The sequence below is a fragment of the Cyclopterus lumpus genome, chromosome 5, assembly GCF_009769545.1.
Source record: "Cyclopterus lumpus isolate fCycLum1 chromosome 5, fCycLum1.pri, whole genome shotgun sequence".
Taxonomy (NCBI): Eukaryota; Metazoa; Chordata; class Actinopteri; order Perciformes; family Cyclopteridae; genus Cyclopterus; species Cyclopterus lumpus.
Window position 1 is genome coordinate 8785283 of NC_046970.1, and position 14162 is coordinate 8799444.

At 43.7% G+C, this 14162-nt stretch overlaps 2 protein-coding genes across 4 annotated transcripts in view; both read right to left on the reverse strand.

Annotated features, from left to right (window-relative positions):
* The window catches only part of setd5 (SET domain containing 5), a 33909-nt gene extending 25908 nt beyond the window's left edge, over positions 1-8001 (reverse strand). Inside the window, 2 exon segments of the mRNA XM_034532182.1 lie at positions 4724-4930; positions 7529-8001. Coding sequence (XP_034388073.1) covers positions 4724-4765 — 42 coding nt within the window. The 5' untranslated portion in view covers positions 4766-4930; positions 7529-8001.
* A 1756-nt stretch (positions 8002-9757) lies between these two features.
* si:dkey-19e4.5 (UBA_like_SF and PTH2 domain-containing protein) overlaps positions 9758-14162 on the reverse strand; it is a 5679-nt gene continuing 1274 nt past the window's right edge. For all 3 annotated transcript variants that reach the window (XM_034532183.1, XM_034532184.1, XM_034532185.1), the window contains 5 exons: positions 13339-13410; positions 13153-13227; positions 12494-12591; positions 11358-11472; positions 9758-11217 (listed from right to left, as the gene is read on the reverse strand). In XM_034532183.1, the coding sequence (XP_034388074.1) occupies positions 11131-11217; positions 11358-11472; positions 12494-12591; positions 13153-13227; positions 13339-13410 (447 nt within the window). In that variant the 3' untranslated portion in view covers positions 9758-11130. The remainder of the gene's footprint in view (positions 11218-11357; positions 11473-12493; positions 12592-13152; positions 13228-13338; positions 13411-14162) is intronic.

A 14162-nucleotide genomic window follows, 5' to 3' on the forward strand; every position in this document is an offset into this window, starting at 1 on the left:
TTTCAAATGAATGCATTTAATGCAAAACAGCCAAGAAAGCACACATATCCCTCGATGATGCGACAAGAGGCACGCAAGCAGCCAATTTAACAGCTGTTCCACTGCACCATCGACATGTGGCAATGCAACAGAAACAGTTTGAAGTGATCAAATGAGTGCAGACGGTGAGGGAATTGTTGATAAGAAAAGCTGGGCTTTTTTCTGACCAATAGCTGTTGTGTGTGAATTGTGCAGGAACAAATTTTCTAACCAGGAGCCGGATTACAACAACATTTATTTTCAACACTGTAGCTGCTTCCTCCCTTTGGAGTATGCAACAGTCACAAACTTCGTCTGCTACATCTCAGGAAACCATTGTTATTGGATATCAATGACATGAAACAATTTATACCGATACATTTTCGGCTATACTGCCCTGACCTGATTTATTGGCTTTCTATGACTGTTACTGGCGCTCCTTTGGCCCATGACAGACATGCATCAACATTGGACAAACGAAGCGCAGGACTGGATTAAGAGCGGCAGACGACATCCCGCGACATCTTCAGACCACAGCCGGACCAAGAGCCACGGGAGCTGTCCCTGTACTACTGTTTAGTTGGTTTGTTTATTTGTTTTTATTGTGGAGCATAAACAACTGCATTTTCCTGTGCAAACCTGTTATGCTGCGTTCACACCAAAAGCGTTGCGAATATTCTTTGTGGACATCCCACAAACGTCGGAACATCTAACGCCCTTGTGTTCGGGTTCATAACATCATCCGTGGGCTCACACAGCTCGGTGAATTTCACCGACTACGCCTGGATAACTTCCGCTTCCAGCGCTACTAGAGTAGCAGCAGCCAGTTAGATTCACCAACGGCACAATGTCAGTGACTCAGCGTCGGGCACATTTTTCACTTCGCTCTATTCGCGTCATTTGAACTACCCGGGGAAAAATTTGTGTGATTCACGTCTGAGTATTGACTTTGCATGGGATCTACTTGCGCGGAAAATTCGCAACGCTTTTGGTGTGAACGCAGCATAACAACAATAAATGAACCTTGAATCTATGTTAATTTTCTACATTCCAATGTAATTCACAATGAACTCCATTGTCATGTTGAGCAACAAAAAGAGAATGAAATAGCGAAGCACCAAAACCCAGTGTGCTATTACAACGGCTTTTCAATCACTACCTTACCCCAGTTGTCTGTCTACAACTCTCTCTGAACCAGGCTTACTAAAAACATTATGCAATGGAACAAACCACGTCTCACTGCTGCAACGTAATCAAAGGCCTTTACCATGATTGCATCAGCCAACTGTCCATGCAACTGCACAAAACTAAGTCTGGGCAGTTGGATGTGCCAGTCTGCCGAGACAAAGCTTAGTCTGGGCAGGCTGGGGATGTGGGGGTAAAATAATGACATGAGGGAATGATGCAAACATCTGGCAGCACATAAGAAATGTAGCCTATATTTCAAGGCTGAGATATTATTGGTACCGACACTGGAGGCGATGGTGCTGTTGTCATACGAGTCCTGGGAGCGCAGTGTGGCCTGCCATTAATTAACAAAGCAAAGTCCAGCTGCCTGAATGGACCGGGACCAGACCGGGGATGAGAGACACACACACAATAGAGAACAAAGGCCAAGTAGGTGCTATGAGAGGTGGGGTGGGGGGGTGGGGTGGCCAGTCGACAGCAGGGCCAGCATGACACAAAATCAATCATCTGTTTCAGGGCAAACAAGCCAACCACTGTCGGTTTGAGGCTCAGTAACCTAGAGGAGGGGGGAAAAAATGAAAGAAGGATGACTATATGCGTCTTTCTGATCCTCTTCTGTTTCCCCTTTTGTGGAAGTGAAGCTGAACGAAGGCTGCATCGATGGAATGAACCAACCCTGATCTTATTTACATAGCATGACAATTAAAACTGTAAAAGTCCAAATATTTTGAGGACCAGAGATTAACAGGTTACATTTAACAGAGCTGTTTCGATCGGAGTATCTAGAATGCATCCTATGTAGCCGTTGGGTAGGGTATCGTTAACAAGCCGATCCGATACGGCGTTAGCACATCTCTTATTAGCTCATTTAGGCAACACAGGAGCGACAATGCGCATCACTCGCGACCCAATCTCTACATCTAACCCGATGACTGCCCATGTGCTAATGAGTATGACGCAGCTGTGGTTAAACACTTGCGTGTCGTATTTTTTTCCCATGATAATGCTACATTGTGAACAACAAATCTGTGTTGAAATTGGCAGGAGCGCTAGTTAACGTCTTCAGGCATCACAGTGTAAAGTTACACTACGAGGCGTTAAAGCTCTATTTAGTATTGTTGAGCAAAGGTATATAATGACGCTAGCATGATCTGTTCGAGAATAACCTTGTAAAATGTAGTTTTACACACTTGTATTGGATTGCTACTTGGTATTGGCTGGGAAGGAAAAAATGGTATCGGAACATCTAATATTTTAAGAGTTTTTGAGGGTACGCCATGTATACTCCCAAATGTGGGGAGGGATGTTTTCTAAGTAGTGTTCTCGCAGAGGGCACAAAGGCCAAATCAGCCATCTTGATGTTAGATGAGCTCATGCTTTGGCATAACATAATGCAGAGACACCCTCTGTGTCTTTCACACGTGATCTCACTGCATGACAAACACATTTACATGACATTTCCTCTTTTGGCCGACGGTCGAGAGCTTGCCCTGGCTCCGCCTTGAGAAAACATTTGCGGCACGATGCAAGATTGCGAGGTGTCCCAAAGTCAAATCACTTCAGCCATTTTGAACTGCTAAAAGGAATTTAATTGTCCCACTCACTGTTTCACTATTGATATGAATCCTGCAAACCCATGTCCTCAACATCTTGAGGAAAAGTGTGTTTGTATCAAAACCTCCCACCTCCCTCTGCGGAATGGGAACTATTTGCTCAAGGTGACAGAACAAGGCCCTTCTAAACTGGAAAAATCCTGGCACCGGCCATTCGTTTCCTACTTTGTTTTTAGCATTGCTGCTGTGCATTACAAAACAGGGCAGTTGTGAGCAGGTTGCTGTCGAGGTGCTTGACTTTGGTGCAAACGCTCTCTCGGTTGTTTTTCTTCTGCCCTGCTTGCTTCTCTCTTTCTCTCCCTGGGCTGACAACACCCTCTGAGCAAACACACTTGGAAATGTGCTTGTAGATTTTGCAACCTGGGTTTCACCTCACACAGTATTTTAATCATGTAATCATTATTTGGTCTCCTTGGTTAGGCTGCAAGAGAAGAAGAAAGAGGCCAGTGGGACCAGGGAAAAGGGTGGGAAAGGAACGAGAGAGGAGGGTTAATGTGGTGAAGCCTAAAATGTCTGCCTGCAGTTCTAAAGGTGGACGGACAACTCAGAATATTGGTGAGATTTTTACCCCGCTACACGATCGGCCTAGTATCACAAGAAAGGCAGCGTGACAGTGAGAGAAAGAAAAGGAAATGAAGGACAAACCATAAGGGTGCAATAAAACAAGAGAGCGAGTGAGAGAGATGATTACGTAGATTGCCTGCCTCACCCCCCTTTCGGCCTTGTTTTTTTTCTTCTCGAGACTCCTCCTCCTCCATTATTCTCCCAAGAAGCATTGCTTCTCGGCACCAAACAGAATTAACCAGCACAGCCCTCTGCAACACCGCTCCCCCAACGCAGAAGGGAATGCTGCGCCCCATTGGAGCAACTCCAGAGCTCCTGCACCAATAGGAATGCTCCGGTGAGGCAGGCGTCAGAGCGACTTGTTTTTAACCCCATTTGCAAGAGGACGAGCCACACGGCACGGGCAGCTGCAAATGGGGAAGACGCAGAGAGAGGGGAAGGTAGATGGACTGGTGTTGCATTTGTCCCCGAGATAAAAAAGGAGGCAGGAAGTATCTAATGGCAGACTCGCGCACAACAGAAGGAATCGTGGAAAAAAATGTACATGAAATAATTCTAAAAAAACATTACTTTGTGAACGTAAGAACATTTAAAATATGTGTGATTAAACATCTTCATATTTCTATATAAGACTAAGCTAATAAAATGCAGTATGCTCAAACTACCTTCAAGAGACAAAAGGCACACAAGTGCTTCTCACTGTTGTGGGTTTGATATTTTTGCTTCCATAGAGGTGTAGATCACCAACACTGACTTGGCCACATAGGCACAACACACGCACACCTCATTAACATATCAATAGCTACACCTGCCCTCCATGTAATGATAGAGTGGCATCAGCATGCAAATAGAAGCCAAAAGGACAGCCCCCCCCCCCCCCATTCCTATTCCTGACAGCAACACCCCCTGCTCGCTCTTCTCCAACAGTCTGCATTGAGACAGAATCCTGTCTTCTTTTGGAAACGGGCCAATATCCTGCTTCCCTCCGTCTTATACAAGCACACAAACAAGGGTTTAAATTCTGTACCGAGTAAGATACACACTCATCAGCGCTCACACATCCTAAATGTGTTTTCAAGGGCATGTCACCCAACACTTACATTTATTGGATTGTAACTACTGTGTGAACGCGAATAAGACTTTATTTTCTCAGTAAACAAGAAAAAACCTGGGCTAGGGTAACCTTGTATGTCTGCACATTTCTCAGATCCCCAACATTTTAGAGGCCAATACTGGCAAAGATAAATAAGGGTCTGTCATGCAGAGAGGGAGAGAGAGATACACATACACGCTCTTTCACCAATTGTTGTAACTCAACACCCCTAACACATGTATCTCACATAAATGGAAGCTGCTTGAGAGGCCTGGAAAAAAAACAACATGGCGGGTCAGTCCAAGGCAGAGCAGCAACATGCAGCCGAGCAATTCATTCTTAGCTTTCCCAGGGTGAGTTAAGAAGGCACGTCAGGGTCAGGGGAAATGCTGGAGGGGCTTGTGTTTCCGATGGGTTCCGAGAGGCCAGGTTTGCTAGCTGCAGCCCACACAGTCTATTAAAAGATGTGAAACATATTCAGAGAATGTCAGTCGCAACCAATCAAAGCAAGTCTCAGTTCACTGCAATCTGGCTTCCAACAGGCATCGGGAGGATCAATCCAAATACTTGGTGCTGGCTGAATGGCCCCAGCAGGGCACAGGTGTAATCTTTGTACTCATGGAGCAAGGTCTACGAAGGCTCAGGAAAACATATGGTTACATTTAACCACACAGCTACTTTAAACCATAAATACATTTTTTTTAAACCATGTTTAGTTGTAATGTACTGAGTTAGTGAATGCTGTGCTTTCAGTGAGCAACCAAGCAACTAAATATGACTGTGACCGATTCACACCGACACCAGATTTTATAATATCAAAACATTCACATCAAAACATTCAATCCAATTCAAGCAAATAATGTTGTTCTGCTGAGTAGAAAGAGTGATGCATCTAAAGTATGGCCAGCTGAAGTTACAACAGGTCCGCCACAAATATCACTGCGGAGAGATCATCACACATCCGGTGACCTAACCGCGTCCGATAGAGCAAAAATAACGCTTTTCTCTCTATGTGATTGCCTTGTCCACTGCTCCGGACTCCGGGGCGCAGCACAATGCGAGGCTACGTGGTGCAGCTGAGTGGAGAACAGCTACTCAGGCAACGGTTAGGGCAGCCATTAGTGCTAAGGAAACCGCGGGGTCCTGATAAATATAATAACCTCACCCAAAACATACTACACGCGGGACAAGGCGCCTTTGAATCTCTCAGCTATTTCCCCGTATCACTTGTCGCAGTTATGTTTGTTTGGGTTAACCTGTAAATGATTAGCAACGACACTGTAAAAGAGACATGACATAGCTTCATCTGGAGACCAGCTCTGGGTTCATGAAATCAACCCAGTAGAGGTGAAGTTCGAAATGTAGCTTTCTCTCATACTGAAGAAATGACCCGAATGGTCTTTATAAACATAACAGCTGCGAGGTCTCTAACTTGGTCGAAACTTTGCGACTACTGCATTCCGACTCAACAAGGCTACTCGCCCTTACTCACACGTCAAGATAAAAATGGAGGCTAAAAAAGGAAACAAGAGCTACCCTCTAAAATACCACTCATTTCTCTTAACCGCCACAGAGGCTGGGGGTTGGTAGGTGGGGGAGGTGAAGAAGAGCAAGTCACTACCCAACAGATCTGGTTTTCAGATTGCTGGATACCGCGCGCGCACACACGCGCACGCACACACGTAAAGGAAAACGGGGAAAAAACAACCGAGCTTTCAGCTTGACTTACTCGCCTGAGCGCAGTTAGGAATGTTGCCAACGAGATATGCATTAACATGATGTAGCCAAACACCACCATGATACAGACCATATTTTTTTCATAAAACTAAACGTAGTAGTCCAGAAATCCGCTGCAACAGCTTGCAAATACGTTGTCACACACATAGCTAACGTTGAAGGCGCACAAAGTTCGTGCTAAAACAGTGGTTCACAATAAGGACACAATCAACTGGAGAACATCCAAAAAGTTAGCTTAAACGCTACTATAGCATTTGTTGCCTATGGCTTGTCTGCTAACGTTAACCAACACAGCAGCTGGTTGCTTGGCTAACAGGAGTCGCAATAATTATCAAATTGCAAGTTGTGTCATGGATAACTTCTACAAAATTCGACAGTTTTGTGGTCTCCGAACAAGATTTAACACATTACTGTCAAAAGACCACTGCCAAATACATGTTTTGGCTCGAACAAAACAAGTTTACATATTACCTTACGCGGTCGGATTCGTAACTTCCTTGCCCAAGAGCTGGTATGCAGGTCCAACGATTTTCTATCAATTCAATCTAATATCTAGGCAACAAACGCGAATGGACTACCTATGATCTGCTGCTGGTGTTGTTTTGACTTTGTAACGTGAGGGAATGTTAAGCCTCAGCGGAAACACATTATAGAAACTTGCTTAACAAACCCAAGGTATATTTATTAAACGGTTCTTCAATACGACGAAATTTGTAGCTTTGTGGGCAAAACACAATACATCTAACGTTAATTGGTAGTACAGTTAATTTTAAAGCCATAGGCATGTATTACTCGATTATTCCTGGTATGGATAATGAGATAACAACTGAACTGAGGGCACCCTTAGTGGACTAAACGTTACACGAGTCAAACTCCTAGAAACTTGCATAATGGTGTTGAGAGCCTTGGGGACACGTTATAACGTTCGCTTTTATAAAACTAGTAATGTGGTGAATTCAGACTAACAAGCTAACTACCAAAAAACAACACGAGGAGCTGATCAAAAAGTCATGGGAGATCAGTCCAGACACAGCTAAGAGCAGCCCTGCAAGGCAGACCATCAACATGGGGAGCCTTTAAGTCAGCCAAGCAAGTCACTTTAAAGTGGAAAGATCGTGGAAGCAACCAACTTGTTCTGATAAACTAAAGTGGACGCTAAGTAGTTAGCCAAGTTGGTTAACGTTAGCTCCATGGCTATGTTTGATTGACTGAAAACATGGATCTGTACGTGTATATTACTTATGTTAACAGTTGAGTTACTGCCTCCATCAATAAAGGGTGATAATAACAATTAACACGAATTAGAAGTACTCACCTAAAGAGGCATTCCAAACTTGAATAAGCGAGGCAAACGCATGTACAGTGGGTCCTTAGAGTATCCCAACATCAAATCCAAACAGACCAGTAGGCCTGTAGGTCGGCCTCGGAGTCTCCTGTATCCTTTGCCCTTAAAAGTAGCTCCCTCTCCAGGGGTAGGAAACAAACTTCTCAGTGTCTCCCACGCATAGACGGAAAGTTAAATTCCCTGTCCTGTTCAGGTGCACTGCATCCATTGAGTGTCTATTATAGTTCCCCGGTGGATAAATCCATGTATTTTAGTGTATTGTATATACTGTCGCTATTTATAATGGGGTATATGCTGCTGTATGTGATACAGGGCTCTGATTCTGTCTCGGGTCCTTACATTCGCAGAAGCGCCCATCCCCCTCCTCACCGGCATCGACCGCGGGTCCCAGCGAAACTGACACACAACCACGCCACGGGGTTTCCCTGGCGACAGTGCAGGGGCTCTCTCCTTGGGCGGCCCTTGCTGCGATGTCCCGCCTCTCGCCAATGATTCGTCAGCAATGTGTCAGTCACACGAGTCTTAGGTAAATTACAGCATCATTTTTTTCTTCTCCGCCAAATACGTCAAACGGGGCGGGCCCCGCTTAGAGGAGGGGTGAAAATTTCAGTACCATTATGATATGCGTGTGCTGTTGGCGTACAAGGAGCAGCGCAAGAGAGAGTGGCTGGATTCCGGGGACAATTTGACACCAAACAAAGGATCTGTACCTTCAAAGGTTCCGGGAAATGCTCGTTATTAGATTTCCATGCCATGGAAGTTATTTGAATTCGTTAGTTGGATTAATGCTTTTTATTTGAGGGTTAGATTCATCGATTTAACGTCGAAGGAGCTTTCGTAGATAGCAGCAAGCTTTAGCTACACGGGGTCTCTGGGGCCCAGTTCCAGGGACACCAGAGCAGGGTTAGCCCACTGGGTCAGCCCCACCTACCGGTTTGTCAGATGAATGGAGTATGAGGTGTCGCTCTGGTAGCATCTGGTAAGGGGCTGGACCGGGTTGGACAGGGAAATTGACCAGGGCTCCTGGGTTGCATCTACTTACTACTGGTCCCTCCTACTTCTGTTCCCGCTGCTGAAATCATTCTATTCCCACACTTTGCAGACTAAGAACGTGACCGACATTACGAAAATACTTCAGCAGCTGCTCAATAAAAACAAATATTTCCGGGAGTTGTGTCTCAAGAACGTGCGAAAAGAAACGAGCGACGCCTTTACTGTGATAAATTAGATAATTGACACGCAGCCATCGTTTCCTGTTAGAATATTTTCGAAATCACTGGCTTTACAATCATTTAACAGCTACTTTATTTTGTTTATAAACGTATAGTCGCAGCGACGCGATTGGTTTCTTGTCCCGTCATGAGACTTGTGGGGGGCGACTGTGATTGGCTGCGGTAATAAATGCCAACGTCATTTGTTGCACAGGTCTTACAAGGGAAGAAATTAGGCAGCAAAATAATGCAATTGTTGCAGCTGTGGGTCTTCAGGAATACAACTGATGAAGACTCCGAGCTTCATTAATCATTACGAGGAGACATTGTTTATGGATGAGGTGATGTGATACGGATGGAGTATAACTAGGCCCCTCTTGTCCCGCACAATGTCAGCTCGCCCATAAATTAAGATTGACGTGCTGACAGACCAGTAAAATGGTAGCATGGAATGAATGTACCAACGGGGCACGGTACCATGTAATCAGCCCAACCAGATAGTTTCCCATTCGAAATATGTGTCAACACAATCGAGCCGAAATGCATCTTTTTTGTTTTACAGTCGATTCATTTTAAACAGGATAACATCTAACGCTTCGCCCCAGAGCAGCCGATTATCTTCGATAAAAAGGAATCGACTTCCTGTTTCACGGTACCAGTCACAATTCACGTCCCCGTCAGTTTTTTGTACCATGTTCTCGGCTGGTTTTCCTTAAAGAATCACGACCACCAGTCACTTCCCACGGAATGTCATGAGATTGATAACTGAGGGACAGCAGCCGGACTCCCGCGGCAGGCAGCGGCAATAACTCACAACACTGCCATTGTTATTGCGGTGAAAAGGCGATGTCATATGGCCGGTCTTAGAACCGCACTGCAATATGGCTGCGCTCAACCCTTCCCCCACAACGCGCCCACTGCCAGCAGACCTCTCTTGTCTGTGTGTGTTGAAGGCTGAGGTAAAAACAGGATTCAAGATGCTTGTTCCTTAATCTGGAGGCATGTTTAATTGTCTCCATAATCTGAAGCACTCACACAAATGACTATAACATAGGAGGTATCAAAGTGTGGACATGTTACTCAAATTGACATAACTTTGGGATTCTGACGGTCTGTTCAAATGTACATTTCATATTGCGTGCATGCCACTGCCAGTTTTTGTCTTCATTTTTTTTAATTTTTTTTAAAGATTTTTGTTACAAATAAAATCTTTTGACAATAAGCTAAGACTTCTGTGAGAGGCAGCTCATGCCCACAAATATTTGTTAGTGAGGACATAAGACACATGACAGCTCACACAGCCTTCTGTGTGTATTAAGATTATTAGTGCGCACCACTATTCACCAGGTCCATAACAATTGTTATACACACACAATTATCTGTCCAGCTGGAAATTGACCAACTTCAAAAGTGTAAACTATCCACCACAGAGTGCATACAGTTGGGCCCCACACACCTTTACTACATGACATTTTGGCTCCACACAACTTCTCACCCACCGTCAAATTCTACCAATAAGTCAAAGAAAAAGTAGGATTTGTTTTCTTTTTACACAAAGAAAAGAAAAACAATATAACAAAGTCCAGTAACTGTGCATACTGTTTAGGATGGCACACCACACATTATACATTATATGGCCCCGAACGGGCATAATGTATACAAAATATAGCCGTTTATCAATAATGTGTAATGTTATTGATTCTATAGAAGAGGGGTCTTTGGGAGAATAGTTGCATACAGACACAAAATCATTTAAACGTCAAAAATGAGTGTTCACGTATTATGAGTTAATAAGTTACTCTTCACTCAGGAGTAGTGAATCAAACGGGTGAATACTACATCTGCTATGGCTATAATTATAATTACATTATGCATTAGTCTACAGCACACTGCGCCTTGAATAAGCATGACTACAATGTTGGTCAGCCACCAAGAATACATGATTTTACTTTGCCATATCTGAAACTGGACGACAGACTAGATGTGTTTGAAGATTGATTAAGAATCTAATCTTTAGACTCTCCTCTAAGTAGGTGGCCTGTTTGAGAAAGAGAAAAAAAATCCAACTGCCTTCGCCTTGTTCCCCTGTGAACAACTGGTCCCCTCCCCTCCTGCTCTTAACGGCTGACTAAGCGGCTCAGACAAAGAATGAAAGGGAAACAAATGGCTGAGGGTGTGTTTTTCTGGTGTTGGGACATGTCTTGTTTTCCCTTGTTCTTTAGGTCTTTTTTTTTTTTTTTTTTTTTTAAAGGTTGTTACAAGCTTGCATGCCAAGACTCTCCCTGCCGCTAGGAAACGCTGCCCTCTGCTGGATGCACTGTGGCACTGCAGAGCAATGCCTTCACAGTGGGGTTGAGCCCCTCAGAGCAGCTTCAGACTCCCAGTGACGTTGTTCACCATCTCCTCCTCGCCCATGATGGCCAGCACAGTGCGGGACCCAGCCTCCACCTGCCAAAGACAAGAGGGAATGGGAATATATATTAGATATATTAGTATCAATAATTTGACTATATATTGGGGACAACTACAGGTTTCTCTAAAAGACATTTAAGCACAAGACAACTTTTTAAATGGCTTGTTTCCCTCACCTGGGTCATCCCTGCATCCTGGACTAGGTAAGTGGGCAGGCTGAGGCTCATGGCCAGTGCCTGCAACTCCAGTAGATGAGCCACATTGGTGCCCTGGACCACCACCTTCTTGGCTCTGTATCAACACAATGCACATTTATTTTTCATCAATAATGTTAGTTTGAATGAATTCAACTATATTATAAATGCTGACAAACTATGCAAATAAAATAAATGTGTATATCAGCAATTAAACATTTGACTGATTCTACAGAGCAAACCATGACAGAACCCTGTGTGGGGAGCCCAGAACACAGACGGTGGACTATTGATTGTAAAAAAAAAAAAAAGAAAAGAAAATGTAGCACAGCTATCCTGACAGTTGAAGGATTGCATTATTTTTTTAAATTCAAGAGACTAGAGGGTGACACTTCAGGAACTGAAGCATTAGCGGAGTAAGATTTCAGCTGACAGCGGCAGTAGAACTAAGATGAACTGTGATGTTGCCGGACTGACACAGCAACAGGAAGTCAGACTGTTGAGTCCGCATCTTGCAGGGACCTGGATCAATCGCGGCATTCCTGGTTCGGTGTGTTGCATGACGACAGAGTGCAGGACAGCGGTGAGACGGACTCTTGGTTTGCATCGGTGATGCTTTGTGCTCAATCAACATTGCTGGAACTAATTTTTTCTGATGGTCAACTTATAATGTTAAGATGCCAGCCATATTATCTGCCAGAGAAGTTATTAGTGTTTTGGTTGCTTCCATTTAAATTCCTCCGGATGGAAATTAACAAAATACACCACAGGAATGCACTGATGTTTTGTTTTTCTTGTGTAGCATGAAGAAACTGCAACTCTATTTGATTGTGCATTGTACAATGACAATAAAAGAATATTCAGCTTCAGATATGAACATTCACTGTTCATGACATTTGTACCATGGTCTTTAAAAAGATATACAATGATCAAATGTCAAAGATACAGAAGACATGAAGAACCATGTTATGGTCACTAAAAGTGAAAAGATTTACAGCATCTTTAATGTTCACGTAGACAGTGCAAACCACTAGTGGTTGGTTAAATTACAGGTTACGTCACAAATGCACAACTTCTCAGTTAAACTCTTCTCGACCAACATGCTGTGCAGGCCTTACCCACTGTGGTCCCACTTCCATGCCATCTCCCTCCAGCTGTTCTTCTCCTGTAGAGCCTGGTACAAACCCACAGCAGCATGGCCAACCTGGGCTGCCACCTGCGCGCACACACACACACACACACACACACACACACACACACACACACACACACACACACACACAGCACTGAGTTCACACCTAAGCAGCAATCGGTCAATCTTTCAGTACTACATAAAATGGCCTTAATGTGCCTCTGGTGACCAAGATAAAATAAAGTTGCTTACTAAACTTGAAAAAGATAGCTCTGCACTGGGAAAAAAACATTTCACTCTTTTCTATTAGAATACAAACTCAAGATAAAAACATTTGCATGAAATCCCTATTTAAGTGCGATGGATAGGAGCTTAAACTTCTCCCACTCAGAGCAAAGAGCTCAGAACCTGGTACGTATCAATTATTGTAAGAACGTGGAAAATTACAGACCAACACAAATTACAGACATGCTTGGTGAAATACCAGAACACTTGTAGAAGCTTTCCTTCACTGTCAAACCAGAGATAGTGGTGATTAAATGTAGTAATTCCTTAAAGCCATTGTTAAATATTAGGACACATTCTTGAAGATGGGTCGTGCATTTGAACGCCGCCTATACCCCACACAGTCCACATTGGACTTACCTTTCCAACACCCATGGCAAGGTCCATGTTCACCACAAACACCATCTTGAACATGAGGTCATCGTCTCCCTCCTCCTGAAGGTCAGAGCAGACCAAAAGAGAGACTGAGATTTGACTTTGGACAAACTCCACAAGGTCTAAAGTACCAAGGTGTACCTGTGGGGACTAAGGCTAGCTTATGGGCACCTCATTCTCCAGCTTGTTGAAGTAGTACATTGCTGCCTCCTCAGCAGACACGTTCCGTGTGTGTAGAAGGGCCTGAAGTGGTGAGAAACAATGAAAATAGGTGAGAGCAGTGAATGAAAGCCTGCCATTCATTTGGGCTGATAAACTAAGCAATGCAAGAGCAACTAAGACATCGACTCAAATGTCTTGTATGTGCATGCATACTTGGCCACTAAAGCTCTTTCTGATGCAATACATTCATTCAGCTAAACCTTTTTTTATTTGGTTCAATCACACTGCTGTTAATACGGAATTATTAGTTGGGGTATTCAACTGTTGGTGGTTTTAAGCTGTTGAATGTAACAGCAATACGTCTATATCATAAATAATTTTTTTAAAGCCTGGTCTGTTCCGCAAAACGAAACATGCCTGATGATATGTTGCTGTGGTGATGGAGTAAAATATATGAATTAAAATAATCTGTGTCATTGATTTAATCATTGTTGCATTTTATAGCGTATTACTATAGTAATTACTATACATGCAGCTATAAAATGCCTTTGCCATCCTGCTTTGGTCCACTGACATGCTATCCGGTTTGCTGTCTGCCTGGTTCCATGTGAATGCAGCATTAGTCACCCTTTTGCTTCAGAGAAGCTTCTAGACCTGTACCGTAAGTCAATCCTGGGAGAAACTGTCCCCGCAAACAGTTAGCACGAACAATTGAATTTGAATGTATTTGATCGTGAGATAATATTCTCCATGTAACAGCAGTGAATTGGAAGGTTTAGCATTACATGACACAATGAAAGCTCATGTTCCCATTATATAACATTGATCATTGA